The following is a 27,690-nucleotide window of genomic DNA, read 5'->3' as shown; positions in this document are numbered from 1 at the left end:
GCACGCACACATACCCGTCATTGCGCTTCAAAAAGGTTTAGTGACCAACCTGCAGCGTCGTTTACAACACTGCCACCTTGAATGCTGGATTACGATGGCTAAGGTCTGCACCTCTTATCGCTGAAACACGAGGTTGGTTGCGTGCAATTAACAGGCTCAAGTTGAGTTGCGCGCGCAGACGTTTACAGCGAGCCTGTTGGCATCTAGCAGACCGCCTGCGTAAACATCGGCAAGGTTCATCTGGTATCGCGGCAGAACAACATCGGGTTGCAAGAGCACCTTGTCTGGCCAGGTAATGTTAAAAAAAAAAAAAAAAGGCAACGTCCTTGAAAGGGAAAAGCGCAAGCCGCTGCACTGACGTCACGAGAGGGAAAACCGTGCTCGGACGATTAGTGCGACGACGGACGCAAATATAAAACTGCTGACACCTCGGCGATCCTTAAACACGCTACGAGAACAAAAAGACTTCACCACACCCGCAACCTGACAACGTGGTCGCGAGGTAGCACACCGCCTTGAGCTCAGCGCGACAAAAGGTGCGGCAAAACACATCGCAAAAAAAAAAAAAAAAAAAGAATGGAGGGGACGAGCGAGCGCGGAGCCGAAAAGGAGACCGCTTGGCGCTGTTTCGACACGCCAAGCAACGGTGACTCACCCGCGCGGCCGGCAGAAAGGACGTCCCCGCCTTCCCTTCGCAAGTCCAATCAATAGTCACACCGACACAGCGAGCGCCTACTGCTACAAAACACCTCAGCGGCGGCCTCCACAGTTTTTTTTTTTTTCTTTTCGTTTTGTTGTTTCCTCTCGAGGCCGTTGCTAAAACTAGACACTCGTACTGTTGGACTAGAAAGCGCTTGAAACGCACCAGAAGATGCTGAAGCTGCACTTTCAGCGCAGTTTTATTCGCTTGCGTAAGGAACATGCGGAAGAAAGCGGGGGTGCCGTCGTGTAGCGGCACCCCCTCCCTCCTCGCACGCTACGCCAGCGAACAGCCTGTCATTTCACGGGGTCACTCGCTATCACAGTACGCGTTCGCCACTGCAGCAGAACACGAGTCCCATCACGCAGCTTTACGACGAGCGCAAAACTAGCCCGCCAACGAGCGGCGACCGCTCGTGTCGGGGCCTCTACCTTATGACGCATTAGGCCTAGCGCGATGTGGGGGAGGGAACGGGGGTTGCCTCTGCCGTTTTTTTGCTTCTGTTTTGCGCTCGGCCCGTTTTCGGTTAGCATGGCGCTGTCGCACGGCTCGCAGCAGCGAATGCAAGCAACAGAGCGTGCGACGTTCGCAACAGCAACGAGCTCAGGGCCCCAACGGGTTCCTTACCTCCGCTCAAACCGGCGCGGCTTCGCGTGCCAGGGAACGGCGGCACCGGCGACTTGCTTCAGTATCCGTCTCGTCTTGTCATTTCGTCATTGTGCAACGAAGGGAGAACGGGAAGGCAGGGGGGCAGTACACACAACAGAAATCGGTCTCCCCCTGCGGCGGTGGCGGCGAAAACACGCGCGGTTGTGGACAACAACTCGTAGCACAGCCGCCAGTCAACGCGGCACACACACAGCGGGCACGTCTCGGCGGGCCGAGGAAGACGTTTGCAGCGAGCGGGAACGGCGAAGAGGGTCGCTCGGCGCGCCGTCCACACAACCGCCGCTCGTCACGCCCTACCGCTCACAAATGGTCCACGGGGGGACGACATCGGGGCACGGCGCGGCGACACAGAAGCGAATTTCCACAGTAGTCGCAGGGGCCTGCACCGCCGTTGCGGCAACGCGGGAGCATGCCAAGGAAATACCCCTCTGGCGGCTCGGACCTGTGCGCGCGGCGCCTGGCTTGCTTGGGGGCAGCAGCGGGCGATATGCTTCCGCAAGACCGTGACGTCATCGCACCCCCCCTCCTCTCTCGGCTGGCTGGCGTGCGCTCTGGATGGAGTTTCGGAACATCGGATCGGCCGGCTGAACCCTGCCCTGCGCGCTAATCTTAGCAACGAGACGGCTTTAATACCTTCGAAAAGATGGATGCTTCGCACGGAGACGGAATTAACCGCGGAGCAAGATGCCGGCGACTAAGCCAGCGTGCGGGCTTGTGTAAACGAAACCTGCGAAGCCGCTGCAACGTTTTGGTAAATTCGCGGTACAGGCCCGTTCACGCGTACACTTGCGATGAAGCGACGCGATTTCTGTCGCGGCGACAAAAATTAGTGGAGACAAAACGACAAAAACGGTCGCCTTTGCATCACAAGTGTGAACGGGCCTTCCCGTTCACACTTACGGCGACGTGACGCGATTTCTGTCGTTCGGCGTCGTTTCGTCTCAAGTGTGAACAGGCCTTTAACGGTAGGACTTTGACGCTTTTCGTTTACGTTCTTGATTGGCGGTTATGTCAGGTATGTTTGTCCATGAGTACAATATATAGTAGGTGCGAAATTTCGTCGCGAAAATGGGGTTGCTGTGAATTCATGCAACGTGTGTAAATAAATAACAGAACGAGCAATCATACAGAAACTAACGACACACGGTCGCACTTTCGTTTTTATTCAATGCACGAACGCTTTAAAAAAAAATTGCACCGAGCATTCGCATTGCAGAGTATCACCAATTCACTGCAAAAGTATGCCTTTTAATAATGACAGTGGAATGTTTTTTTCCTCTGAAACTCAGTTTCAAAGTTGGATTGATATTGCCTCAAGCGAGTCACAAACAACAAACACATAAAACGTGTTTGTCCAAGCTCTTCTACACGTACAAATAAGTAATCCCCCAAATTTGGGCTTTAAAAGAAACTTGCAATCACATGCCCTAGGGTTGCCGATGGGATAACAGGTTGTTTCGGCGCAAACAACATGTAACAAATGCAGAATGAACACGTCTTTACCCGGCTTGGTAGACAGTTGTTCACATGCTGCGGTAACAGACAAAAAAGCTAAGACCTACGAACACGTTTGGCCCAAAGCTTTGCCAGAGCTCAACGTCAGACGCAAAGCTCACTGTCACAAGTTTGACTGTTACGCTTCATCGGATCATAACAAGTGTGCTGCTTTGTCATTTAAAAAACACCTGCGCTGTCATTCAGAAGACAAATATATGCGTTGCAGTTTTGAACAATGAAGCACAAAGAGATTTTTTTTCTTCTGTGAGGTACTATAATGAAGCAATAAAAGCGATTAAGGTTTCTTTATAATATGACAGCAGACTCTTCAAATTCAGAAAAATAAGTGATGTCATTTAGGCAAGTTGAAAGACGCATTTGAGAAAAGCCACCACCACTTTATGTATGGGCAACAATTTCAGTTGCGGCACGGTTGCTGCCGTGCATTGAGGCATGCCTGGGTTCAAAAACACAAATAACTAGAGAACTCGCGTTGCATTCGGAGCTACAACAAACACGCTACCAGTGGGTGTCAATTTGCGACACGCTACAACTCTCCATGGAGTACATCAATGAGAAACAAGCCTGGATTCAGACGGCGAAATTTTCATTGGCCCCAAAGAGTTTGCATCAAAATACGTGTTGCCTGCAAGGTTTTCAGAACCCACGTTTGTGGCTGCTGCAAGACTGCATTTCAAGGCACTTGATCAAGACTTTCCAGGAGACAACAGACAGGTTTTGAAGTAAAAACAAGACAAAAATGGAAAGAAAGCAATGAAATTGGTTGAGCAAAAAAATAAGCAATGCAGGTTTATTTTCACTGCATGCATTCATAGGTGTAGGCCCAATAATAACAATAATAAAAAAAGAAAGCCAGGATCAATTATGCTCAGTAGGGGGGTGTGAAACAAACGTTCTTGGAAAAAAAGAAAAAAAAGGGACGTGGAAATTCACCTCCAGCGAAAGGGGAACGAAGGCCCATTGTTGAAAGCGATCAATCACGTTGCAGGAGGCGAAACAAATGCCTGCATCTCACAACACCGAACAGACGTGCGGTTATCTTCGATTGTTTTCGTCTAGCAATAGCGGCAAAAAGGGTCGCACAAGGAGCTTTTCACAAGCACTCTACCTTCAGAAGGGTCGCGCTAGAAGTAGAGGCGTTGCTTCAAAAGGAGCATCCAGGGTGACAATTCGCTGAATACGACGACGACAAAAAACATGCTGCCTTTAGTCTAATTCAATAAGGCAATAAAAAAAAAGGGCTTTGAAAGGTTTATGCCCAAATTTCAAATACTGTCAAATACGGCTTCTCAGCATGTTTGTTCTGAATCAAGCCGGTTTCTTGATCTTAATAAACTCTCTAAGAGTGGCTAAAAAAATACTGTCAACACCTCTTATAAGCCCCAGGGGTGTTGGCATGACTGGGATCCAACCTGTGAATGGTGCATTTCGAGGGAAATAAAGTGTTGTGATAACAGTTTTATAAAATGTTAAACAAATAACAGATCTCGATGTTTTTTTTTTTCTTCTCTACAGCAGCCAGACTATGTTGTGAATGGAAACGCATGGGGTTGTGGGAACTGACAGTGTTATCTTCCCCCTAAAATTTGATTTACTAAACTGCTTCGTTTGTGGCTTTCAGGGTGCACTGTTCTTACAGAAAAATAACAATTACCGCGTGAAGTTGGCAGCTGATGGCATTCGTCCACCGACAGAAAAATAGGCATGAATGTTTTGTCAGCGACATTCCCGGGTAAAGGAAACAGTTCTTTAAAGCCGGCAGGTTTCACGTGATCCCCCTCCAATGCGCGCGTGTTGCGTTTTGCTACTTATCAACCTGACAGTAACACAGACGGATTCAGCCAGACAACCTAAAACTCAATAGACAACAAGAGAATATGTTCATCAATGATCAGCAGTGGAAGAGAATACACAAAATCATGCAAAATTAGTGGACTGCGCCAATTTTCACGCGATCATGAACACGTACTGCGTACCAATTGCACTGTACCCTGTGAGTAAGTATGAAGCATTAAACCTGGACAGCTTGTGATAGTAACACACTTTGTCTAGGGAAACTCTCGCACTAGGACCGCAGTGCCGAGTTGAGCGTGATTTGACGCAATGATTGTTGAGTGCTCCAGACAAGAGAATTAGCAACGTTAGGGAAACAAACACCAAGCTTAGCTGTCTGCGTTCATCAGTCTGCAGCTCAGACCATCGGTGGTCCTTGAACCCATATTGCCCTTAGTTATTGCAATGAATTCGGATACTGACGTGCCCGGTTCAGTGCTGAGCAACTGGCCAGTGTTGTTTGAGCCCGCTTGCAATTGCAGCATCCCAACTACGTGAACAAGCAGTGTGTTCCGAGAGAGAAAGTCTTTCAGAAGTTGGCCCTTGACTGGTATGACCATTGATTGTGCAATCACGTCCTGTCCAACAAGGTAAGAACGAAAAACAACACACACAAAAACACTGCGAGAAATAATGTAAAAAAATAAAAATAAAAATAAAACAAAACAGCCAGAACATGCATTCGTTTGACAGAGACAGTGTTCGTAGTATAGAAAGTATGTCACAGTACAAGCCAAGTGTGAACATATACACAGTGAGTGGGACAAGCCAGAATGTGACACTAAACACAAAAAAACAATGAAGCATAGATAAGCAGTCGTAATGTGGGGACGGGCAAAGTCGGATGGAGCAGTCACCAAAGCCGGAAAAAAAAAAAAAAAAGAGAGATCACGAGTGTTGCAGTAACCTTAATCCGTATGAAAACTGGAAACTCCAATCCCACGGCAAGTTGATCCTTCCGCATTCGTCCAACCACAATTCCGTCACTTCCACACCAAACACTCACGGACAATGAGAGGGGAAAAAAGTCACTCGACCGACATGACAGGAAAATCACCGGTAGGGCAAACTAAGCATATATCCTCAATCACCGAGTCACAAGTCCATAAAACAACTTGATGATGACAGTCGCAGGGATTGACTCCAGAGTCTCATAGTCTAGGCACAGTGAGTACTCCCCTCCACCCACAACACAAAAAACGAAACGGGAGAAAGCCTTTGCAGGTGATGATGTGGAGGAAAAGTTGGCAAACGTCTGGAAGGGGGGGCACAGGTTTTCGAGGAGGGGGCAGGGGACCGCGCTAAGACCCCTGGATCTCGTGGAAAGTCCAGTGCTGATTTGTGTCGCTGTCGTCGCACTTGGCGAGGTGCACCTTGTTGCCGCGCTTGCCGTACGTCAGGCACTGCTGGTGCTTCTTGTGGTACAAGCTCTTCGTGTCCTGCATAAACGAGGAGAACAACAAAAAACATCAGCCATTCCACTACTACTGCAAAGATAGGAGACCAGTGAAGTGATATCGGTGGAATTGAGTTGTGCACGGCGCCTCACTATACAGATCGAATAAAAAGACACACACATTGAACTTCCTTTTAAACTATTTCAAAATCAACTCTCACATAATTTTTTTCTGGATACAAGAGTTACAGCCGTTTCCTGTAACCCCACCCTCTCCGCAGATGGACATGCATTGGCCAGAATTTTATTCCAGCGCTGGTGGGCGTGTGCCAGTGCAAAAGGGAACTGGATGGCTTCCCTCTTCTGAGGCCAGATTCTATAAAACGACGACTCTCAAATCATGCGGTGCCTGCGTGAGAAACGTATGTCTTCCTTCCTTTGGGGGTCCAGTGAATGTGCAAGCACCTACAGATTTCAAAAGCAAGGGTGATAAAGTACTGTGCGAAGCAATGTGCAAAACGAGGTGTGCAACACTATTTCCAGAAAACCTCCACTGGTTGTTAATGGGAACAGTGTCACAAAAGTTGAAGCCATCATATTGGAAGATCGGCAAGTTTAGGCACCAAGGCAAACGGTCAAGATTAGTTGAGTTGTTTGTCTGCTTTTTGCTTTCCGCAAAGAAGGTCAAGTTAACTGCAGCCGAGAGCTTGCGGCTGTGTGCGAAAATAGAAGTTTTCTGCTCAGCTAATTAGTGCTTGGAGTGAAACCTGAACTGACTGTTATAAGCCAGAGACTGAGGCACAGTCAAAACAGTGAGCGCAATCCGATTCACTGCCCCTCAGGGGAAAAGCTCTACCACTGAAGGAAGCGCAAAAGCTTTCCAACATCAGAAATGTGTCAAAACTGCGTCAAAACCTTCACTAAAACTGCATCCAACCTCTGCTGAAAGTGCATCCAATCGATTGTCACCAAACCTTCAAAGAGCCAAATCGCAAACAAAGAACAAACCCATGCGACGTTTGTTGCACACTAAGTAGACACATCTTGGGATGATCTAAACGTACACCGATACGTGGTTTAAGAGATAAAGGTACGCTATTGCACTCCTCCTTCATGATCGATGTGTGTAGTCTTATCTAGGTCCTTTTTTGTGATTTTCATGCACTAACCGTTAAATGACACAGTGGAAGAAGCCCGGTTTCACACGTGCTGTCTGTCCACAGATCTTACCAGAGCTTCTCAGTCAACCAACCGGTCTATGGGGAAATGCATTTCTTTTGACACGATGCCATCAGTCACACAACGATAGAATAGATAGTAGATTGGCCTGGGCCCGGGAGGTGGTCAAGAGTTGGCTTGACTCCGCTGGGTCGCGCAACACCTGCTCCCAGAGGTGAGGGCATGGGAGAAGTGTCGAGTTCCTAGCAGGCTGGACAGGTGGGGGTAGCAAAGAGGCGTGGGTGAGAGTGTATCAGTTATGTTCGGTGTGGGAAAGTGTGTGTTTGGAGGACACAGCATGCTGGCTACTTCTGGGGAGAGGTGTGGATGTGGGGTGGGTATCACTGGCAGGGGAGGCAGTAGTGCAGGGCAATATCCCTGTTATTGCAGGAGGGAGGCTGGCTTGCCTGCAGCGGCATCACTTGTAGGCGACTCGGTCAACAAGTTTGAAATCAAGTGTTGGACGGAAGCCCGTCTGGTCGCGGAAACACATGACACCAATTAAAAACTGAGACCGACCACGAGTGTTTATAAAAACGAAAAAAGATGCTTTGGCTCCCGCACGGGAGCCTTGTTCACAGTCAATAACTTTGCAAGCACACATGTGCCCCCTTCACTAGTGCCTACTTCAGTGTGAGCTGGTGTCCACAACTGGGGGGTTTCTGGTGAAAATTTGCAAGGCCACAGGGGAGATATTACCACGAATGAAGTTGCGGATGGCCTGCTGGAATCAGATATTCCCAAGAACGCTTTCGCTTTAAAAATCAAACACAAGACGTGCCTAGCCTTCGGACAGAAGTTACTGACAGTCTTCCAGTACCGGCAGGCAGTAGGTGGGAGTAGGGATGGGTGGTTTTATGTCAAACGCTATTGCAATAATCTTCGCCTACTATTTTCTCCCTCCACTGCCAGCTACACTGAGGGAAGCTATCGAGAAACTCTTGTCCAAAATAATTCTCAAAGCTCAAACATCACCCAAGCAGAAACACATTCCTGGGGCTTCGAAGTTGCTCACCACATTCACCTAACCTCCAGACCATCTGACTTCCACCTCTTTCCATCGATGAAGTTATGCCAGATAGGCAAACACTTTCTGAATAATGACAGACTGATCTTTGAAGCAAAGCCATGGCTCCAGGTCCACCGTAAGGACAAAAACAGGCATTCAGAGCTGCGTCAAAAAATGGCAAAAGTGGATGGCGCCTTGCGGAACCAGCGTAGAGACTGAACTATAAATGTGCACGTTTTTATGTGCATCGAATTATAGGAAGTGGGCCAGGGGAAACGTTTATTGAATTCACCCCGCACGCAGCCTAAATTTCGCCTCTGTCTCCAAGCAAGGCAGCAAGGAAGATGGTGGCGCAAGTTTTGTTTTGTACATTAGCTGCCCCTGGTTGCTGTAGACATGTCGACATACAAACTGTGTCACGTGCACGGCTTCTGCAGCTGGCTGAACCAAAAATGACGTCACTGCTTTAGGGTGCTGAGGGGGCCCATTTGCTTTCCAGACTCGCCACAGACAACGCAAGTCTGTTCACATGCACAACACCAGTCTCACACTTGCTTGTGAACTGCCCCAGCACACGAGCAGCTACGTAATGCAGCGGCCAATGTCACACATATGCGAGAGACATCATGTAGCCAGTAGCCCCCCAAAAAAACACTACCTGAAAGACTCAGGCTCATACAAGCCCAACCACTTGCCTTACAAAAAGCTACCTCTACTGGCAGGCAACGAGCTTGTAGGAGAGTAAAACGGGCTGCGCACAGTTTCCCGCAAAATTTAGGGTTAGTACGACGGTCTACCTGCAAGCTTCCCGCAAGTAAAAGCACACCTGGACGCGCAACAGGTGCAACGTCCTGCCAGGAAGGCTGGGAATTGGAGTGGGTCACTTCAACCAGGTCAGCACTTCGCAGTTTCAACAGCCCTCACACTGACGTCAAGCGGACAAGACAAAAGCGTGCACGCGTGTGAAACAGACACGAAAAACGAACAGTGGACGCATTGTTTTCCTGCTCCTGTTCCTAATCAGCAGTTTCCTTTGTCTTGAACAAGAGGCCTCCGTCTGCCTGTCTGAGTTGGCACCAAAGTCACCTTATCAGCACCCTGGTATCACCCGCAGTCCTCGCTGGACAGGTCCTTTCACCATTTTGCAGTATCACTGGCTTTTGCAAATGGTCAGACTACGGCCACTTCCCCTCGCAAAGAAACCTCCTCCACGGATAATCTCGACAAAGAGGACAAAAGAAAAAAGGAACCAGCACGAAAGAGGGGCACATAACCACTGAGCTGCTCTGTTCAGTACACTCTTCACAGCTGCACCTGATGCAAGGTTGCTGCGTGCAGTCTGCGTGCCAATCGAGGATCGCAAAAGTAGTGGGGGAAAAAAAAAGAAAGAAAGAAAGAAAGGAAGAAAAAAAGAAAAGAGAAAGAACACTTTACACGTGGGAGTGTTTACAAAGGCAGATCTAAATCAATTTGACTTGGACCAACTTGCACGCCTGTGGCAAGGGCTGAGAGAGTACTGAACAACCTCAATAGTTAAAAAGAAAAGAAAAAAAAGTCAAGCTTCTGGACTTTTGAATAGTGTTCCCTCAGTCATTATTTTGTTTAGATTCAGAACTCTTGACATCACCGCATTCTCAGTGCCCACTTAATTGCATTTTCCCAGCAGTTATGATGAGAAAGCTCGGTGCCATTCTACCATTTTCAGTTCAAAACAAATTCAGGTACTAAATACAGGAAAACCCCACTGATACATTCTCGGTTCATACAATTCCTTGGTTACTAGGCTCTCAATTGTGAACACTAAAAATTACCCGTAGTACGTTTTCTTCTGGATAGTATGTTTCTCCCCCGTGTTTTTTTTCTTAAACGCATCAACGTGGTTATACTATATTGCCACGGCATTATTATCATCATTGCCAGACAGACCCAGCGGCCCACACCCAGTATTCGAAGTGAGGACGCTGAAGCCAGCAGCGGAAAAAAAGGCAAAGAGAAAGACGAAGGAGCACTTTCGGTGGACTCTGTAGCTAGCGGTGACAGTAGACTTACGGGCACAAGTTCGCCCTCTAAATAAAGTGCTTTTCTTCATTGCTACAAACCCCAGTGCTCACTTTCACCGTTACAATATTATGCTTTTCAGATCGATTGTTTCTACAGGGGTGATGAAGACAAAGCACAAGTCTTATTCGTTTAAAAGACTGTTTTGTACCGGTAATAATCACCTCAACTTTTCAAACAAGCAATGGAGATATTGAGGAAAACACAACCAGTGGCGACTCCCCAGCCCTTTCTGGCGATGCGACACGACAGAATCTCGGGCATCCGCCGACCGAGAAATCTGACTGGGCGAGTGTAATGGGACCTCCATTTCTATTTGACCGTATGACTCGAATGCGGATATGCATGCAGTTAGCACACTCATAACTATGTTTCTAGCGCTGACCCCTACTGCATCATTCCTGCCCATATGCCATCACTGTAGCGTGAAATTTGAAAGTCATTCAATATTTCTTGCGTTTTTTTTTTCAGTTAAAAAAAAAAAAATGTCTTTTGTGGCTGCAGCAGAGCCAAGTGAAACATAGAAACCAAACATAGAAACCAAAGTTCCAGTTGTCTTTAGGGCCCCTCTAATCTCATGCCAACAGGAAGGTACTCCCTTTAAAAAAACAGACAACTGATTTTTGTCGAGTATATTTTCTCTCTTTTGAATGGAAGCGCAACAATTAAAACCCCTTAACCAAAAACGGTTTTGCTGATAACGCCCTAGAACTTTTGAAATCGGAGCTTTTAGATCTACAGTTAAACCTCAATATAATGAATTCAGTAAAATTAGTAATTTGCTTTGTTACATTGAAATTTTGCTACATTGAAATTTTCGGTTGAAACGAAGTGCTAACCCCAGGCAGCAGTCCAACGAAAACGTGGCGCGCATACACGGCTGGAGCACTGTTTCTGCCGGAGCTTTGTCTACGCGGGCATCAGTGTGAACTGCGTGGGGCGTTTTCTGCACGCAAAAATGTGCCTCACAAGTTACAGGCGCACTGACGCAGCCACGGAGACCACCTGCACAATGCGGGTAGCTCCAGTGACTCCTTCTAACCACTCGCTCAAACGCAACACGAGGGGCACATGAAGTTGTTCATGCGGGAAAAAAGCTGATAACGCGGGCGAAATTCGCACTGTTAAACGTCATACGTGCCGCCTGAAGAAGCGCCCATCCTCCATGGTGCTAAGCCTAATCGTCCCTGGTGGGGCCAGCCTGCATCCCCAAGCACTTCGAAGCTGCTCCCGCCATAGGGTGCGCGCCTCCCCATTGGTGGAAGCTGTCAGGCTCCTCCCATGGGCCACGTTTGGCGTAAGTCGCTTTCTGGCATTGTTTCTGGCCGAGGCAGAAGCCACCACCGGCGCGCAATCGCAAACAAGGGTGTTAAAAAAAAAACGCACGTGCAAGGCTCATAAAGACCCGCAAATGCTTTGCGGCACCTTTGCTGGTACGATGGAACCCAACAAGCATGAGCGAATTCAAACAAAGGGCAAAGCAGTGGTGCCATACGCAGCTTGTAGGCGAGGGGCTCGCTCACGGACTTCGTGGCTTGCTGCATCCGCATCATGTTGCCATTCGTGTTTTATCGAGACCCCAATTAAACACTTGTGTCTCCAAGAATGTACTTCTACAACCAAAATTCCACGCTAGTTGTCCATAAAACTTCGTTACGTAGAAATTTCGGCAAACGGGACTTCATTACACAGAGGGTGAAAATAGATGCTGTGAAAGACTCAGGCTCATACAAGCCCAACCACTTTTCTCACAAAAGCTACCTCTATTGGCAGGCAACGAAGCTTGTAGGAGAGTAAAATGGGCTCAGAAAAAGCCCATTTGAAGTTAAAAAAAAAAATTCTGTGGTTCGTTACATGGGGGTGTCGTTATACTGAAGTTTGCAACATTGATGTTTGACTGTACCAGCCATACGTGTCCCGTTACAAGGATTGCTGGCAACCATGCCAGTGAGCCGTGCGGCAACACACTTTTGACTGCGTGTGAGATTAAAAGAGGTATCTAAAGGCCAGAGTAATGCGCAACCCCGGCTAAAACAAGAATAATGTGCAGCCTTTCCTCTTCCTTCATACGGTTTTTGAATCGCGCTTTGAAACCGACAGAGTTGTTCGGACATGCAACGTAGTGTCGAGTTTCGTGTCGCCGCCTTTCAGACTTCAGAAATTTTAGCGCAAAATCGAAACTATTTGCACCTGTTTATTTAAAAATTCCTTTTGGTTACCCCAGTACATAAAAACAGTGGCTCTTACATGAGCCAGATGACATGCACTCCACAAAAATCGGTTGTCTGTTCTTTCCGGATCACTTCCCTTTCATGATCATGAGACCAGAGAAGGGGGGGGGGAAAGGAGGGGGGGGAATGGGGACTCACCACGCTGTACTCCCAGGGCCCGTCGACGGTGCCCAGCGCGCAGTAGACCACCTCCATGCTCTTGGAGCTGGCGTCCATGCACCGCTCGCCCAGCCCCAGCTGGCCCTCCGCATTCAGCCGGAAGATCTGCGAACGCCGCACAAACGCCCGCTGCTCGTGGCCGTTACACTCCCGTCCTCCGGCCAGAGTCACCGAGAGGCACCACCGTCACTTCCTCGTTAAATATTTTTCCTCCAAGTTCCATTCTATTTGCTTATCATCGAACCCACGCCGGATTTCCAAACATACTATAGCTAGCTAGGGGATAGTGCAGAAATACATGCATAGAACAACAGGCCTCAAGAACCGGCCTCAGAGTTGCAAACCTCACAGTGTGAGTGGGAGCAATCCCCTCTGGAGGAGGCTTTGATCTCAAGCTACGAGACTTTTGCGGGACAAAAAGATGCCGGTGCGTTGTAGCGTCAGGTGCCCTCATCTCAACGTCCGCCACATACATAACTAGTCGGGATGTTGCTCCGGCTGTGTTCAGCTATCACGGCGAACCGGACAATGCTTTCACCTGGAATGCAGTGAGCAACAAAGTTTACTGTGTTGGGAGTAAAAAAGAACTTTTCCTCAAACATTGACGCAGTTAAGCATCACGAAAAGAGGACTTTTGACAATCTGCACCCATCTAACTGGTCAGGAAAAAGCCTGCGGCAAGGTGAGAAGGGAGCCATAAAAAAATTCAAAAGTCTAGTTAGTACCCTTTGCACGAAGAAAAAGAAAACAACATGGAGATACACTACGGCTACCTAAGTTGAAAAGCTAACCCGAGAGAAAGTATCTGAACTGGTTTTAGCTGGTGTGAGCTGGTTTTCACAAGTCCCTGATGGGCTTCCAGTGGTCTCAAGCTATAGCTCAAATGGCTCGTTACTCGTTAATGTACTCATTGACACTAAGTTTCAGGGCCCCCCCTCCGGATGACAGCCAATATAACGATATGTCAGCGGAAGGGCTGGAGGTATAGGGCGGTTTGCTTCCATGCGTGACGAGCGCATATCATAGACCGGAATTGCCGACACAGTGAGCGCCTAATTATTTGTTCTTTTCGGTTCACGACACTATCGGCAGCTCAAAGCCGACATAATGTTCAGATTACAAAGTAGTGCGTGTGTAATTTTACAGGCACTACGGTGAACCCGGTAGAAATGTCCCCCTTCGACAGCACGCAAGCGCGAGGTAGCAGGCGAGCACAAAGCGACGGGCACTTGGAGAGGGGCGGAGCCTCGCAGCGCAGGCGGCTCGAAGAAAAAATAAAAAAAGAAAACTGGGCTTTGGAGCAGACGACACGCTCGCTCGCTTCCATACGTCGATCGTCTGCTTCATACGCACTGTAAGCAGCTTACGGTAGCCGTGTCATAGGTTAGTGTGACACCTTCATTACAGAGCGATGACTTTCGGTACATGACAGCGACAACCTTGTCATTGCGAGGATAAAGACAAGTCCGCACAGATATCTCTGAGCTCGCCCGCCGTCGCAGAAAACATCACGACGCTTCGAATTACGAGTTCCAACCAACGCCTGACGACGCGTATTGTCGGCGGCGAAACGTTGACGAAGGCACCCATCACAACTGGAAATGTCCCGGCGCCATAACATCGCAACGTAACCAGCAGCCGGAACGCAGGGAGCAGTGGGTGGCCGCGGTTGCTGGCGTTTGGCTCGGCGTTTGGCTCGGCAGCCACCTCGGCAGCTCCAGCAGTGACCGATTTCGTAAAGAGGCACCGCGACACGAATTCGCCCTTGCTGAAGTGCTCAAGCGTATTCAGCCAGTACCTTATGCGCTGACATGGCAAATTCACGGTGCGGAAATCCCCTGAACCTTCATTATATGCCTCGTCAATGCGGGATACATGCTCCGGAAAAGAGGCGAGCGAGCACAGCCGGATCGAACCGAGAGGAGCGTAGGCGGCCATCTTGAAAATAGTACTGGAGGGCTGCTTCAAGGTAGCACAGACGACACCTTGGAGTTGCTCCTCCAAATCGTGAGCGGCTCCTCCAAATCGCCGAGCGGCTCCTCCGTTGGAGGAGACACTCGAGTGGAGGTTAGTTTATGAAACCGAAACTCGCTTTCAAGGGTCTTCTCGAGCGGAGGCTCGAGTGGAGGAGGGACTCAGAATACGGGGGTTATAGTAATCGATAGGATCAGAAAGGACAGGAGGCACAACGGGATACGTGGAGATATGGAGCAGCGTGTACAAAAACAAAACAGATTTATCGTCTGCTACCGAAGTGTGTGTGCAGTGTGGCCAGACCAGAAAACAGTTATTTCTAGTTGTGTCCACCTGGTTCATGTTATTTTCGTGCTCCTCTCAACCATACCAACTAATATTTCTTAAAATAGCTGTATAATTACTTAACAAAAAATAAAAACATTAAAAAGTTATATTTCTTAGGCGTACTTTCATGTCTTGAATAAAAAAATTGCCATAACCTCGCCCCCAGATGCCTTTCGCTGCTCCTCCGAAACTGCGATCTCGAGGGTCCCTCCAAACGAAGGATTTCCTCGGAGGGTCGGCGTCACCACGATTATGAAATGCCTGGAGACCTCGAGTGGAGGTGTTGCCCTATCCTCCACTCAACGGAGTGGAGGAAGCACTTTGAGTGGAGGAGGGATTCAGAATACGGGGGTAACCCCCGTATTCTGAGTCCCTCCTCCACTCGAGCCTCCGCTCGAGAGGACCCTTGAAAGCGAGTTTCGGTTTCATAAACTAACCTCCACTCGAGTGTCTCCTCCAACGGAGGAGCCGCTCGGCGATTTGGAGGAGCCGCTCATGATTTGGAGGAGCAACTCCAAGGTGTCGTCTGTGCTACCTTGAAGCAGCCCTCCAGTACTATTTTCAAGATGGCCGCCTACTCTCCTCTCGGTTCGAGCCGGCTGTGCTCGCTCGCCTCTTTTCCGGAGCATGCATCCCGCATTGACGAGGCATATAATGGAGGTTCAGGGGATTTCCGCACCGTGAATTTGCCAAGTCGGCGCATAAGGTACTGGCTGAATACGCTTGAGCACTTCAGCAAGGGCGAATTCGTGTCGCGGTGCCTCTTTACCAAATCGGTCACTGCTGGAGCTGCCGAGGTGGCTGCCGAGCCAAACGCCGAGCTGCCGAGCCAAACGCCAGCAATCGCGGCCACCCACTGCTCCCTGCGTTCCGGCTGCTGGTTACGTTGCGATGTTATGGCGCCGGGACATTTCAAGTTGTGATGGGTGCCTTCGTCAACGTTTCGCCGCCGACAAGCCGCGTCGTCAGGCGTTGGTTGGAACTCGTAATTCGAAGCGTCGTGATGTTTTCTGCGACGGCGGGCGAGCTCCGAGATATCTGTGCGGACTTGTCTTTATCCTCGCAATGACAAGGTTGTCGCTGTCATGTACCGAAAGTCATCGCTCTGTAATGAAGGTGTCACACTAACCTATGACACGGCTACCGTAAGCTGCTTACAGTGCGTATGAAGCAGACGATCGCCGTATGGAAGCGAGCGAGCGTGTCGTCTGCTCCAAAGCCCTGTTTTCTTTTTTTATTTTTTCTTCGAGCCGCCTGCGCTGCGAGGCTCCGCCCCTCTCCAAGTGCCCGTCGCTTTGTGCTCGCCTGCTACCTCGCGCTTGCGTGCTGTCGAAGGGGGACATTTCTACCGGGTTCACCGTGGTGCCTGTAAAATTACACACGCACTACTTTGTAATTTGAACATTATGTCGGCTTTGAGCTGCCGATAGTGGCGTGAACCGAAAAGAACAAATAATTAGGCGCTCACTGTGTCGGCAATTCCGGTCTATGATATGCGCTCGTCACGCATGGAAGCAAACCGCCCTATACATCCAGCCCTTCCGCTGACATATCGTTATCTTGGCTGTCATCCGGAGGGGGGGCCCTGAAACTTATAGTAATCGATAGGATCAGAAAGAACAGGAGACACAACGGGATACGTGGAGACATGGAGCAGCGTGCACAAAAACAAAACAGATTTATCGTCTGCTACCGAAGTGTGTGTGCAGTGTGGCCAGACCAGAAAACAGTTATTTCTAGTTGTGTCCACCTGGTTCAGGTTATTTTCGTGCTCCTCTCAACCATACAAACTAATATTTCTTAAAATAGCTGTATAATTACTTAACAAAAAATGAAAACATTAAAAAGTTATAGTTCTTAGGCGTACTTTCATGTCTTGAATAAAAAAATTGCCATAACCTCGCCCCCAGATGCCTTTCGTTGCTCCTCCGAAACTGCGATCTCGAGGGTCCCTCCAAACGAAGGATTTCCTCGAAGGGTCGGCGTCACCACGTTTATGAAATGCCTGGAGACCTCGAGTGGAGGTGTTGCCCTATCCTCCACTCAACGGAGTGGAGGAAGCACTTTGAGTGGAGGAGGGATTCAGAATACGGGGTTTAACTCATTTATGAGCTCCTTGGTTCAACTGGTATACAGTTGCTGCTCACAGAAACAAGAACAAATGCTGACTGCATTTCTTGTGTCATGGTGCATAGAAATTTTTATATGTCCAACACATTTGGGTATTTGGGGTCTAGGAACTGCGAGTCTCATAGATACATTTTTGGGATTTATCAGTTTTCTATAAGAATGCATTGGCCCAACACAAATAAAGCTATTTGTGTATAAGTTCTTATACAAGTATACGTGCGTTATCCTTCTTAAACTGCTCTAATACAGTTTCCTTACATGAATTTCTCGTATTGTCTCCTCAGGTACATACTATACACTCCTGTTAAAAACGTTTGTGCAAAGTAGCTTGGCCGCTTTGTTTTGTTTAGAATGCAAGGAAACAAAACAAACCACAAAACATTATGTCCCATGTTTCCTTACAGTATCGCCATCCTGAAAAGACATGAAACACAGAAATAAAAGAGCTTGAATGAGCATTTCGATTTGATTTAAGAGTGTGAAACGTCCTTTCCGTTTTCAGAAGGTAAAAATTGACCGAAATTAATATCGAGATTATGTAAATAATTTTTCTTTACTTGATTGTATTCAGAAATTACAAGAATGAAGGGTTGGCGATGTTTTAACCAACGTTTTTAGAACAATTCAGTTTCACAGCTTCCCATAGGCGCCCACTATCCGGCGCGGCCGCATAGCGTGTCGCGGGCGCTAGGGGCGCTGTAGGCATGCTTTGCTCCGCACTCCGCGCGTCGTCTGCTACACCGGAGGAAACGCAGTGCGGCGCGACCGTGTTACCGCTCGCATTTCAAAGCGTTTCGCTTTGCTAGCGGAACAGTTCGTGCCAAAGCAGCAGTTTCTTCGTATACATGCATTTCATTGTTGCTGCGCCCGTTTTCATCTGGTGGAATTACGTGTCTGGGCTACATCTATAGCTACCGTCGCCAGTACATTCTTATGTGGGCATAGGCGGCCTCGCGCGAGCATAACTGTAAAAAAAAAAAAAAAAAAAAAAAACCCTTCAAAGAAAACGTAGCTACAGTAAAACTTTTTAAAAGCACAGTGCTCCTTTCTGATGCCACATAGTCATGCGCCGTTTACCGAACAGACTCGTCAATCCGATTTCGGCGTTTTTTCCTTTCCCATTCCCGTGAATCTTATTTGAAGATAACATGGTGAGAATAATAATAATGAGAAAGTAAAAATGGAAAATACAGAAGGAACATGTATTTTCTTGCACATCCAGAATAGTATTGCATCGTTCCCTGGGCAAGAAAGGCAGCTCAAAGCAGCTTAGTTTTTTTTCCTGCATTTTGAACTTTTTCTGTGACAAGCAGTTCACGGTTCTTCTTTCGAGAGAAGAAGTGCATGCGCATCAAACAGTAGCATTTGATTATCTTTGCGGTGAGGAATTCATGGTGCTCATTACAACCAATTACAGGCAGGGCAGTCGCATGAAGCCTGTTTAATACCACCCAGAAAATATCCCCGAACACTGCCGACGTTTCAAGCGTATCGTGCACAACCTCTTCTACTTCCTTAATTAATGCGTACAGCCGAAATGAGGCCTCTCGAAGGCATTCTGGCTTGAATGACCTCAACTCAGTCAGGCGCCTCTGGTTGAGCTGTGTTTCCTCGGAGTTGAACTGATCGGGAGCGGTTGTTTCCCGAACCATCACTCACAATGGAAATGACTGTAGCATTATGCTTGTGAAGGCGCACCACTGCTTCCAGGACTAGTTCCGCCAGAATTTTGCCAGGAGCAGCACCTTTTGTCGCGAACGCTGCAATTGGCTGGACCCAGGATTCAAACAGAGGAACAAACATCAATACTAGTGCGGCTAGCTGATTGGTTCCTTCATTCGTGACGCCTCCATAACCAACAAATCCATCCATCTTGTAGCTGCATTTGTTGAAGTCATATGCCTGGCGCAACTTGATCTCGTCTAAGGTCAAAGACCCCAACCTTTGCTCATCTGCTTTTCTATGGAACTGCTTCTGTATGGCTTCCAGAAAAATGGGGTTGAAGCCGTACTTGCACGGCAAGCCTTTCAAAATTTGTGTCAAGCAGTAAGAGAAGGAAGGGGCAACATTTTCATCTCGCTAATCAGCTTGTATGCCCGTGGACTTGTAATTCTCAGGATCAAGCAGTTCAAAATCCACTCTGAATTATACCGCATGCCACACGGAGCTTTTGCTTTGAGTGACTTCAGTGCTGTCAGGAATGCCAGGCGTTGCGAGTGAGGAAGGCTACTTAAAGCTTCTTCTATTCCTTGGTAAGAAGCCTTCGCGAGCTCCTGTTTGAGCAGTGTGATTTCTTGCTTCCCCTTCTCCCTTGCAGCTGCAGCTCGGAAAACTTTTTTGGTCAAGTTTCGCATTTTTTTGCTTTTGTTCACCGCTGCCTTCATTGGCTTTCTTGCTCGCATTTGCCTTTGAAGGCGTAGGCACCGAGCACACACAGGTCGGGTTGTGAGGACAGAACACTGCTTGTGATGGACATTTTCTAATTTCCTGTCACACCAGTGTGAGCTACCTGAATGCCTGAACAGATTTTCAAGCTGTCTGTCTCATTGAGCAGGTGCTCGACGCTAGCAGTGCTGTCTACAGTCTTATGCAGTTGCTTGTGCATCTTGTTGTAGCAGTTCACAACACAGCTACCATCATTTTTCACAATAACGGTCTTGCTCACTTTAAGCTCCCCTGCCACAAGTCGCCTGTCGAAAAAAACACCGCAAGTTTGCCCAGAACATTAATCGACGATGAGTTCAAGCTTCCAGTCCCTACTAGGTAACGGCACTGTCACCAGTTCATTCAGACAAACACCGGAGGAGTTAGTTGCTGAGGTGCTAGGTGGTGGCGTGATGCCCTCTGCTCCGAGCGCATCGCCTAAGGACAAAGAGGCCTCTCCACACGAGCCACTCGAACAAGACGCACTTTCCGCCGATGCTTCAAAGCCGATTTCGTGCCGCTTTTTCGGTGATTTTCGCGTGCATGTCGTCGTTCTTGGCTTAGATATGCGCTCCGGCAAGCCAGGAAAGAGACGCGGCAACGCTCCTGGCACTAACTTCCAGTTACCACGGGGAATTAAAACCTCCTGGCCCTTTACAACATGCTTGAAATACTTTACAGTGTCTTGCTCTTCGAAATGTCTCTCACATACCTTGGATTTTTGAGTAAGGCGCCTGTCCTTGCGGTGCAGCATTTGTTCCCATTGTTTCGGGTTCGATTCCTGGCCGCGACGGCAGCTTTTCTGATGGAGGCGAAAAGCAAAAACGCCCGTGTGTACGAGATTTCGGCGCACGATAAAGATCCCCAGGTGGTCAAAATTATTCCGGAGCCCTCCACTACGGCGCGCCTCGTCGCCTGCGTTGCGTCGGCACGTTAAACCCTACAATCAATCAATCAATCAATTGTTCCCATTGTTTAAACTCCGTGGCCTTACGTGGTGGGGTAAAAAAATGATGATTTGCGGCGTCAATTCTGTAGCCACTCGTACATCCCGGCGCAAAACACGAAGGCATTTCCACTACACAAAAGCAAACATTCGGAAACCGGATAATTCAGGCGCACGAGTGGGGAACGAAATCGCTTCGAACGACGCGCGCCCGCCAAAGCGCGCGCCTGTCCGCGCGCCTATGCAGGAGCAGGTGAAGAAAAGCGTGACTGCAGCGCCACTAGTTCGCGTGACCGCCACCACGGCCGCCTCGGGAGCGGAGCTGTGAAACTGAATTGTTCTAAAAACGTTGGTTTTAACAATGGTGGGGACATTTTTTTGGTCAAGCTCACGTTTAAGTCAAGCCAAGTCAAGCCAAACCATGTCAAGCTTTTTGTTATTACCGTATTTATTCGAATCTAAGCCGATAGTTTTTTTGAAATACTGATATATCAAACTCCAGGGTCGGCTTAGATTCGAGGATTTTGAAATACGCGCCAATTTCCAAGTAAAGTGGCGCGCAGCTAGCGCCACCCAGAAAAGAAAGTATTGTAGCCATTACTAGACGAGCCAGTAGCCACTTAAGGGCCATAGGCCGCCATTTTGAATTGTGCGGACCCTGTTCTGTGGGACAGTGGCCTGCGTGCGGTGTGGCGTTTGGTTTTTACAGCGCAAAAAGAAGCGGTGCTATTATAGTGCCGCTTTTAAAAGAAAAGTTGTTTTAGCTGCGGAGTTGTCGTCGAACGTTCAAGCCGGGCGGGACTTCGGCGTGGATGAAAAAAATGTCCGTCGTTGGAGGACGCAACGGGAGAGGATTTTGCGTGCGCCGCAACGAGGTTGGCAATCACCGGACCACGAGAATGCCGTCACCATGAAATGGAGATGGCATTGGCTGACTTCGTTCAGACGCAGCGAGCAGCTGCCCTTCCAGTAACGACGGAAGTGCTCCTGGCAAAAGCAAGGGAGCTTTTAAGGGAACGAGGCTTATCGCGGGCACTTCAAAGCCTGTCGGGGCTGGCTACAGAAATTCATGAAGCACTTCGGCTTTAGCCTCCGTCGTCGAACCTCAATCGCCCAGAAGTTGCCCGGTGATTTTGAAGAGAAACTGATTGAGTTCCAGCACCGCATCTTCATGTTCAATAAACGTGTTTTCTTTTTGTGAACTATGACCCTGCCTTTTTGTTCGGCCTACATTCGAGGCAAGTTTTTTTTTTTTCGCGCCTTCGGACTTTCGGGGGTCGGCTTAGAATCGGGGCCGGCCTAGATTCGAATAAATACGGTACAACCACTATGGCGTTAATAAAGAAGTCTGGTTGGCTGGTTGTGTTCGATTGGGACGAAGACCACAGGAAATGAGTGTCACATAGCACAATTCCGTGTCAAGGGCATCTGCATCATGCCATCAAGAACTGTTTGAAGATGTGATTCGTGCCCCGCACAACTTAGGTAAATATAGAGCTGTAGGCCGACCAATTGTAGCTTTGTCACCTTGCCGCTTCGGGCGTCCTTTTCTTTTGCAGTTTACTCACTGCCTGATTATGAGGAGACGCTACTTGCACTGCGTGTTGTGCAAAGGCAAATTCCATTCAGAAATACACTAGACTGTGGTTAAGGCGACTGGAACGGGCCCGAAACAGATATTTAAAGGTTGTGAGTTCATGTGCGCAATCTCTGGAATGCTATCCAAGGAACGTCCTCCCACAAAAATGGTTGAAACGCGTCAAGGATTATCCGAGTTATCGTTTATTAAAAAGGGCCAGCAACAAGGCCTGGAGCATTTGCCCTTTCTTCAGCTATACAAGTACAAAAATTTTTCCCAGTGGGTTCAAGAGGCGAGAAAATTAAGTCGCTAAAGAAACTGCAGGGCAAGAGCCACGGCTTAAGTGTTTGCTGGTGAATTTTATCTGAGTGCACATGTGTAATGTGAATGACACACTCTTCTGGAGGCACGGACAATATCAGGTTAACCCACCTAGTAGATGATTCCAGCTGGCACCAGCTACAAGTGGTCCCAGTTGGGAATGTGGCCAAAGAAGCGCACCGTCTCAGAGAAATATGCATTAACCTACACAACCAGGGAACACCAATGCCATACTCTTGTTATTTAATCGATATGGTCCCATAAAATGAGCTGGGAATTAGGAGAAGAATGCAAATGGGTGGATGGCAAGGTATGCATAGACGCAACCGATAAGCAACGTTGAAGAAACACTGAGTTGCGGGCTCCTAAGCCGGACCAAGACATACGCATCATTAGGCAAGGCAGAGGAATGCAATGCTCAAACATTTTTAAGGATCCACCAATGAATATGCAAGTATCTTTTCCTCGCTCGTGCTTTTTAACAAAGCCAGTAGCGACCAGTTCAAAACATTTTACCCAGTCGTGTGTTCTCCTTTTTAATTTCCTTACAAAAGCTGCTTTTGCCATACAATTTTAACTTCTCCTGTAACTTTTCTTCTCCTATGGGTGACTGCTTTCAAAAGGCCACCTCCTCCCCACTGGTTAAAAATACAAAAATCCACTAGCAGAACAACTGAATGGTAACAAGCCTCAAGATGAAATTTTTCTGCACGACTTCCAGTCGAACTGCCCACAAGGGAAATGAACGCAAACCGTACCACATTCACTGCTATCGCAACTTAAAAAGAAGGAAGTAAAGGCACTGGAAACCTGCATCACACAACGAGGGGAACGGCACAGAGGCAGCACACACCTGGTTCCCGCCGGTCCCGTGACAAGAGGAGAGGGCCGCTGTCGATGGCGGGTGAGCCCCCATTGCGTCGATGCACTGGCCTGACGCATCATGCCGGATCTGGACAAAGCAATGGAACCAAGGTGAGATGCAGCTTCCAAGGCCACCAAGCACCACTCACAATGTGCGCGCGTACCATATTTTCGCAAGCATAACCCGCACCAAAAATGAGAAATTTCAGTGGCAAAGTAGGGATGCGGATACAACATGGGGTTTTTACTTTAGTGCAGCTTCACTGCAATGAGTGTGGTGCTGCGAAGTTGACTTGTGTACAACAGGGCAGACTGCGGCTCAAGTGATAGCTCTAGTGAGAGCAGTGACACTGAGTGAATTGTGACCTTCGCCTTGCAGTCAGTGTATACTACTTGCTAAATGTACACTTTCTGTCTACCGACCAGATTTAGGGGAAATCCCCAAGGTGGAGTAGGTTTCTACGAAGGAAAGTTTGACATCCATTTCAATGCAGCCGTACGGTTGCAAAGGAAAGCTGTACAGCGGTGGTCCCGGGTTCAAATCCTGGACCAGGACGAATTTTTCTTCAACTGCGAAGCTTCTGAGAAAACTGTACAGCTTTCCTTTGTAGCCGTACAGCTGCATTGAGGTGGATGTCAAACTTTCCTTCGTACTTCCTGTCTACATAGTATGTGATGTGTTGCTTGAGCAGTAGCTTTGGTGCAGCCTTTCCTGTATGAAATGTGCGGGCAATACGCGAGCATTTTTTTTTTCTTTTCGGCGGGCTGAAAGTGAGGGTGCGGATTATATGCAGGCGTGGGTTATACGCGTAAAAATACAATAAACCCGATGCTGAAAGCTCAACGGTACTGATGTTACCTTGGGTTGCGGTACTTTTTACCGCGCTACGTGCAAAGCATGTGTTCAATCCCCTCCATGCCCATTCTTTTGGGAAGCAGGACTTTAGCAGCCTCTTGTGGGCGCACTTGCTAGTCAAAATTCACCGCCTTTGCCGCAGGAAGCTACAGGGTGGCCTTTGCTGTGTTCTGCACAGTTAACACTGGTCAGCTGTCCCAAACGCAAATGAAGATCATTAAGAAGGCAAACAAAGCATCTATGACAGCCAGGTTCTCGGCCTGCCATTGCATCTATTTCTGCTACGGCACAGAAAATACACTGACGTGTAAAACCCATATTATACGTCTTGGCAACCACAAAAGTGATTTTGACAATGTTCACTGCGTTCACTGTAAAAATACAGTGGGACCAGTGAGTGGTGGTGGACACGGCGTTCTAAGCTGAGTCACCAACTTATGAAAAGACATTATAAATGACAGAGCTTGGAAAGCTTGCGACTCCACAATGTTGTGCCTTGCAGACAGTAACAGCTGTCGGCTCACTGAATGCTTTGACTATTAGAGCATTCAAAGCATACAAAATTGACATCTCTTGAGGCAGTCGTTTTCAAGCACAGATGTGGCGGGGGCCCCCCCTAGTCAACGGGCTAAAGTGACGGGCGACCTTACGTAAGGGAGGATGTTGGCGAATATGACGTGCCCTGTTTGTTTTACAGCTGTTTGCTGGTTTAACTCGTGCCTCTATTTGTGCTGTTTGCAGAAACAGATGGAAAAATGATGCAGCAACTGGGTAAGTGAAAAAGCAGTTGTTTTATACTTGCTTTATGTGTTTACCCCTTTTTTTGTGCACCTTTAACAGCAAAGAGGGATAAAGACGGCATAAAGTGCACGTCCCATAATCTTCATCATTTATTGCTATCATTCTTGAATGAAAACCACAACTTAGAATTCGTCTCAGTCAATTTTCGGGTGTCCTCGAAGGCACTTTTCAAGCGCCCATGAGACAATCTCAAGCAACACAAATGCTCCCTCTCCCCTTGTCGTCCCCTCCCCCAGATCTCTTTCCTTGCCATCAAACTCCACGACCACGCAAGAAGTTGGCCTTGCAGTAAAGCACGCACACTTCTTGGCCCTCAAAGAAATGCCAAAAACATGTGCCAACATCCTCCTCCAACCCCTCTACCTCTCTGTGAGGTCTCCCATAACTTTCTCTGTCAGACCTCCTCAACATACGCGTCATAGAGAACTGCTGAGATAAAGCCTTTTCCCAACACGACTGGAGCAAACATTTCCTGCTGCAAAGGAGGGCAAGCAGAGAGAGGGGGAGCCCTCACCTCGCCCCAGTAGAGGTTGCGGGGCAGCAGGGGGAAGTTCTTGAGCACGTCGTAGGCGACGTTCTTCATGAACCAGCTGAAGCTCTTGCACTGCAGCCGCTTGCGCATCTCCAGCTGGGAGCTCAGGTCCCCGGGGTCGTAGTACGTGGCCAGGGGCTCCCGCGTGTAGAAGTACTCCTTGTACTCGTCCATCCACACCTCCACCACACGTTTGTAGTTCTGCACCACGACAGACAAGCGGGAGAGAAAGAAGGGCGACATTACACTGCCTGTTCTGTGGACCGGACCACATGATGATGTGAAGCACTATTCTGGCGACCAGACCACAGGGCAATGTTCAGCTTTATCCTCTTGACCGTACCACTCTATGGTTGAGCCTTATTCCCCTAAGCTGGCCTAGAAATTGTCAAACCACTTTTATTTACAAAAAAAAATGCGTAAAAAACAACACTTCACACTAAAAAATACACTTTGGAAAAAAAAAATTTAAAGCTGCTGGGGCTCGAACAGAAGCCGTAAGAAAAACCCAAAGCCAACAGAAGCCAACAAGCAGGGCCCCTTCAGCAGTAGCTCAAAGCGCAACATCCCCTTGGTCCACAGTGTAGGCAGTGCGTTACGATTTTTTATACAAGAGATTTGTTTCGCAACTCCAAGTGCAGCTGCAGAAGTCTTGCCTTTCTTTTTTTCTATGTTTGTTTAATGCCAAGGACTCTGTGTGGCATTTCAGAAACTCGAGCAACTATTTTGAATTTGGCCAGCGCACCCTTCAATTACAGTGTGGTCGCTTACTGAGACTCGTGCCACGACAAACTTGCCGTTGAGTTGCAACGCCCAAGTTTACTTGAGGAGTTAGCAAACAGTCACGTGTGCAGCTTACGCGAGTCTTCCCATGCGCAGCTCTAAATGGAGCGATTCACTAGAGGGCTGCTTTAAGCAGGATTTATTCAACCCACACTACGGGAATCGAATGCTGGAGCAGTTGGGCTCTTCCAAATGTCTGCAGACAAAGAAATAATGACAACCAAGGATGGAGGGGCTTACGTTTACAATATGTGCAACAAATCCAGCTATGCAAGTAATTGAGCGCGTTGCTGCCAGTTTGACCTATTTCTGCTCAACTCTTCCCACACTTCCCCAGTTATGTCGCGCAACTCAAACATTCTCACACACTGCGGTTCAATACCATGATCTAAGAGTGCAATGTGGCTCTCTACAGCATGCTCGACTAGCCGCGGCATCCTCAGATTAAGCAGATCAGGGTGCAGGGCCAGAAAATATAAGCTCCCGCGGTGATGATGAAGTGTAATATCCCTGCTACACAAATGTTTCGAAGCCCTTTGAACCCAGTGTCATTTGACTCAAATGCCACTTTGGAGTTGCTACACGCATTTTTTAAAGGCAGCGGGTTGAAATGCCATTTCAGTCAAACGAACATATGCCGCATTGTACCAAAATAACTATTTTTGTGTAAAACTTAATTTTCAAACAGCACATTTGTAATAATGTTCACTTGTACTTGTTTTCTATAGCTCAATCTACAATTAAAGCACAACTTTGTACTCTCAGCACCGGCAATGTCAAAAAAAGAAAGAAAAAAGGCATACGGACGCTACATAATGCATGCATGTAGGTTATAATCAATTTTATCACTCACGAAAGTATTTCTGGCCCAGTTTAACATTCAAATGAAGTTTTTTTGTTCCAAGCTACAAGAACGAAACTGGCCAGCAGTGCTGACACCAAAACATGGTGAGTGAACGCGAAAACTTTCAACTGCCCATGGGAATTGTCGTGTAGATTGGTGGAACTCCTTGCAGTTCGATGGGCTGGGCATTGCAAATTTCGAAGGCCATTCGACTCAAATGTTCTTTCAAACGCTCGTGCGGCACGGGTATAAATCATACATGGAGCGAAAATGCTACAAGCAGAGTGAACGTGACATTTGGCTGAACGTGACATTTGGCAAACCACTGCATACTTTCACCCAAAGAAAAACTACTATTAGTCTAAACCGCACCGGTAAGATTAGATACAAGTACCTACTCTGTTTTCTGAGTGCCACAAGAAGACCTTCACAGCGTGAAGGCCACAAGAAGACCTTCACTTGTGGTGCACAGCGCGCATTTTGTAACCTGCTTTAGCAACTGTTGTTTTGGAGCAATG

At 48.0% G+C, this 27,690-nt stretch overlaps 3 protein-coding genes across 7 annotated transcripts in view; all 3 read right to left on the bottom strand.

Annotated features, from left to right (window-relative positions):
* Alph (protein phosphatase alphabet) overlaps positions 1 to 1,856 on the bottom strand; it is a 39,186-nt gene extending 37,330 nt beyond the window's left edge. The window contains exon 1 of one of the 2 annotated variants that reach the window (XM_077680361.1): positions 1,328 to 1,856. The gene's annotated coding sequence lies outside the window, so the exon portion shown is untranslated. Of the gene's footprint in view, positions 1 to 655; positions 799 to 1,327 lie in introns of those variants that run through there. The other variant, XM_077680362.1, reaches the window with a different exon arrangement.
* The window catches only part of LOC144149390 (endoribonuclease Dicer-S-like), a 438,166-nt gene that overhangs the window by 99,039 nt on the left and 311,437 nt on the right, over positions 1 to 27,690 (bottom strand). The gene's annotated exons all lie outside the window — the stretch shown is intronic.
* LOC144148839 (N-acetylgalactosaminyltransferase 7-like) overlaps positions 2,492 to 27,690 on the bottom strand; it is a 40,371-nt gene continuing 15,172 nt past the window's right edge. For 3 of the 4 annotated variants that reach the window (XM_077680354.1, XM_077680358.1, XM_077680355.1), the window contains 4 exons: positions 25,528 to 25,746; positions 23,346 to 23,444; positions 12,771 to 12,920; positions 2,492 to 6,159 (listed from right to left, as the gene is read on the bottom strand). In XM_077680354.1, the coding sequence (XP_077536480.1) occupies positions 6,022 to 6,159; positions 12,771 to 12,920; positions 23,346 to 23,444; positions 25,528 to 25,746 (606 nt within the window). In that variant the 3' untranslated portion in view covers positions 2,492 to 6,021. The remainder of the gene's footprint in view (positions 6,160 to 12,770; positions 12,921 to 23,345; positions 23,445 to 25,527; positions 25,747 to 27,690) is intronic. The other variant, XM_077680356.1, reaches the window with a different exon arrangement.

This window comes from Haemaphysalis longicornis, unplaced genomic scaffold (assembly GCF_048455015.1).
Source record: "Haemaphysalis longicornis isolate Haplotype H1 unplaced genomic scaffold, Haemaphysalis longicornis Haplotype H1 scaffold_8, whole genome shotgun sequence".
Lineage (NCBI taxonomy): Eukaryota > Metazoa > Arthropoda > Arachnida > Ixodida > Ixodidae > Haemaphysalis > Haemaphysalis longicornis.
The sequence above is the reverse complement of the archived record's forward strand: the minus strand, read 5'-3'. Positions and strand labels throughout refer to the sequence as shown.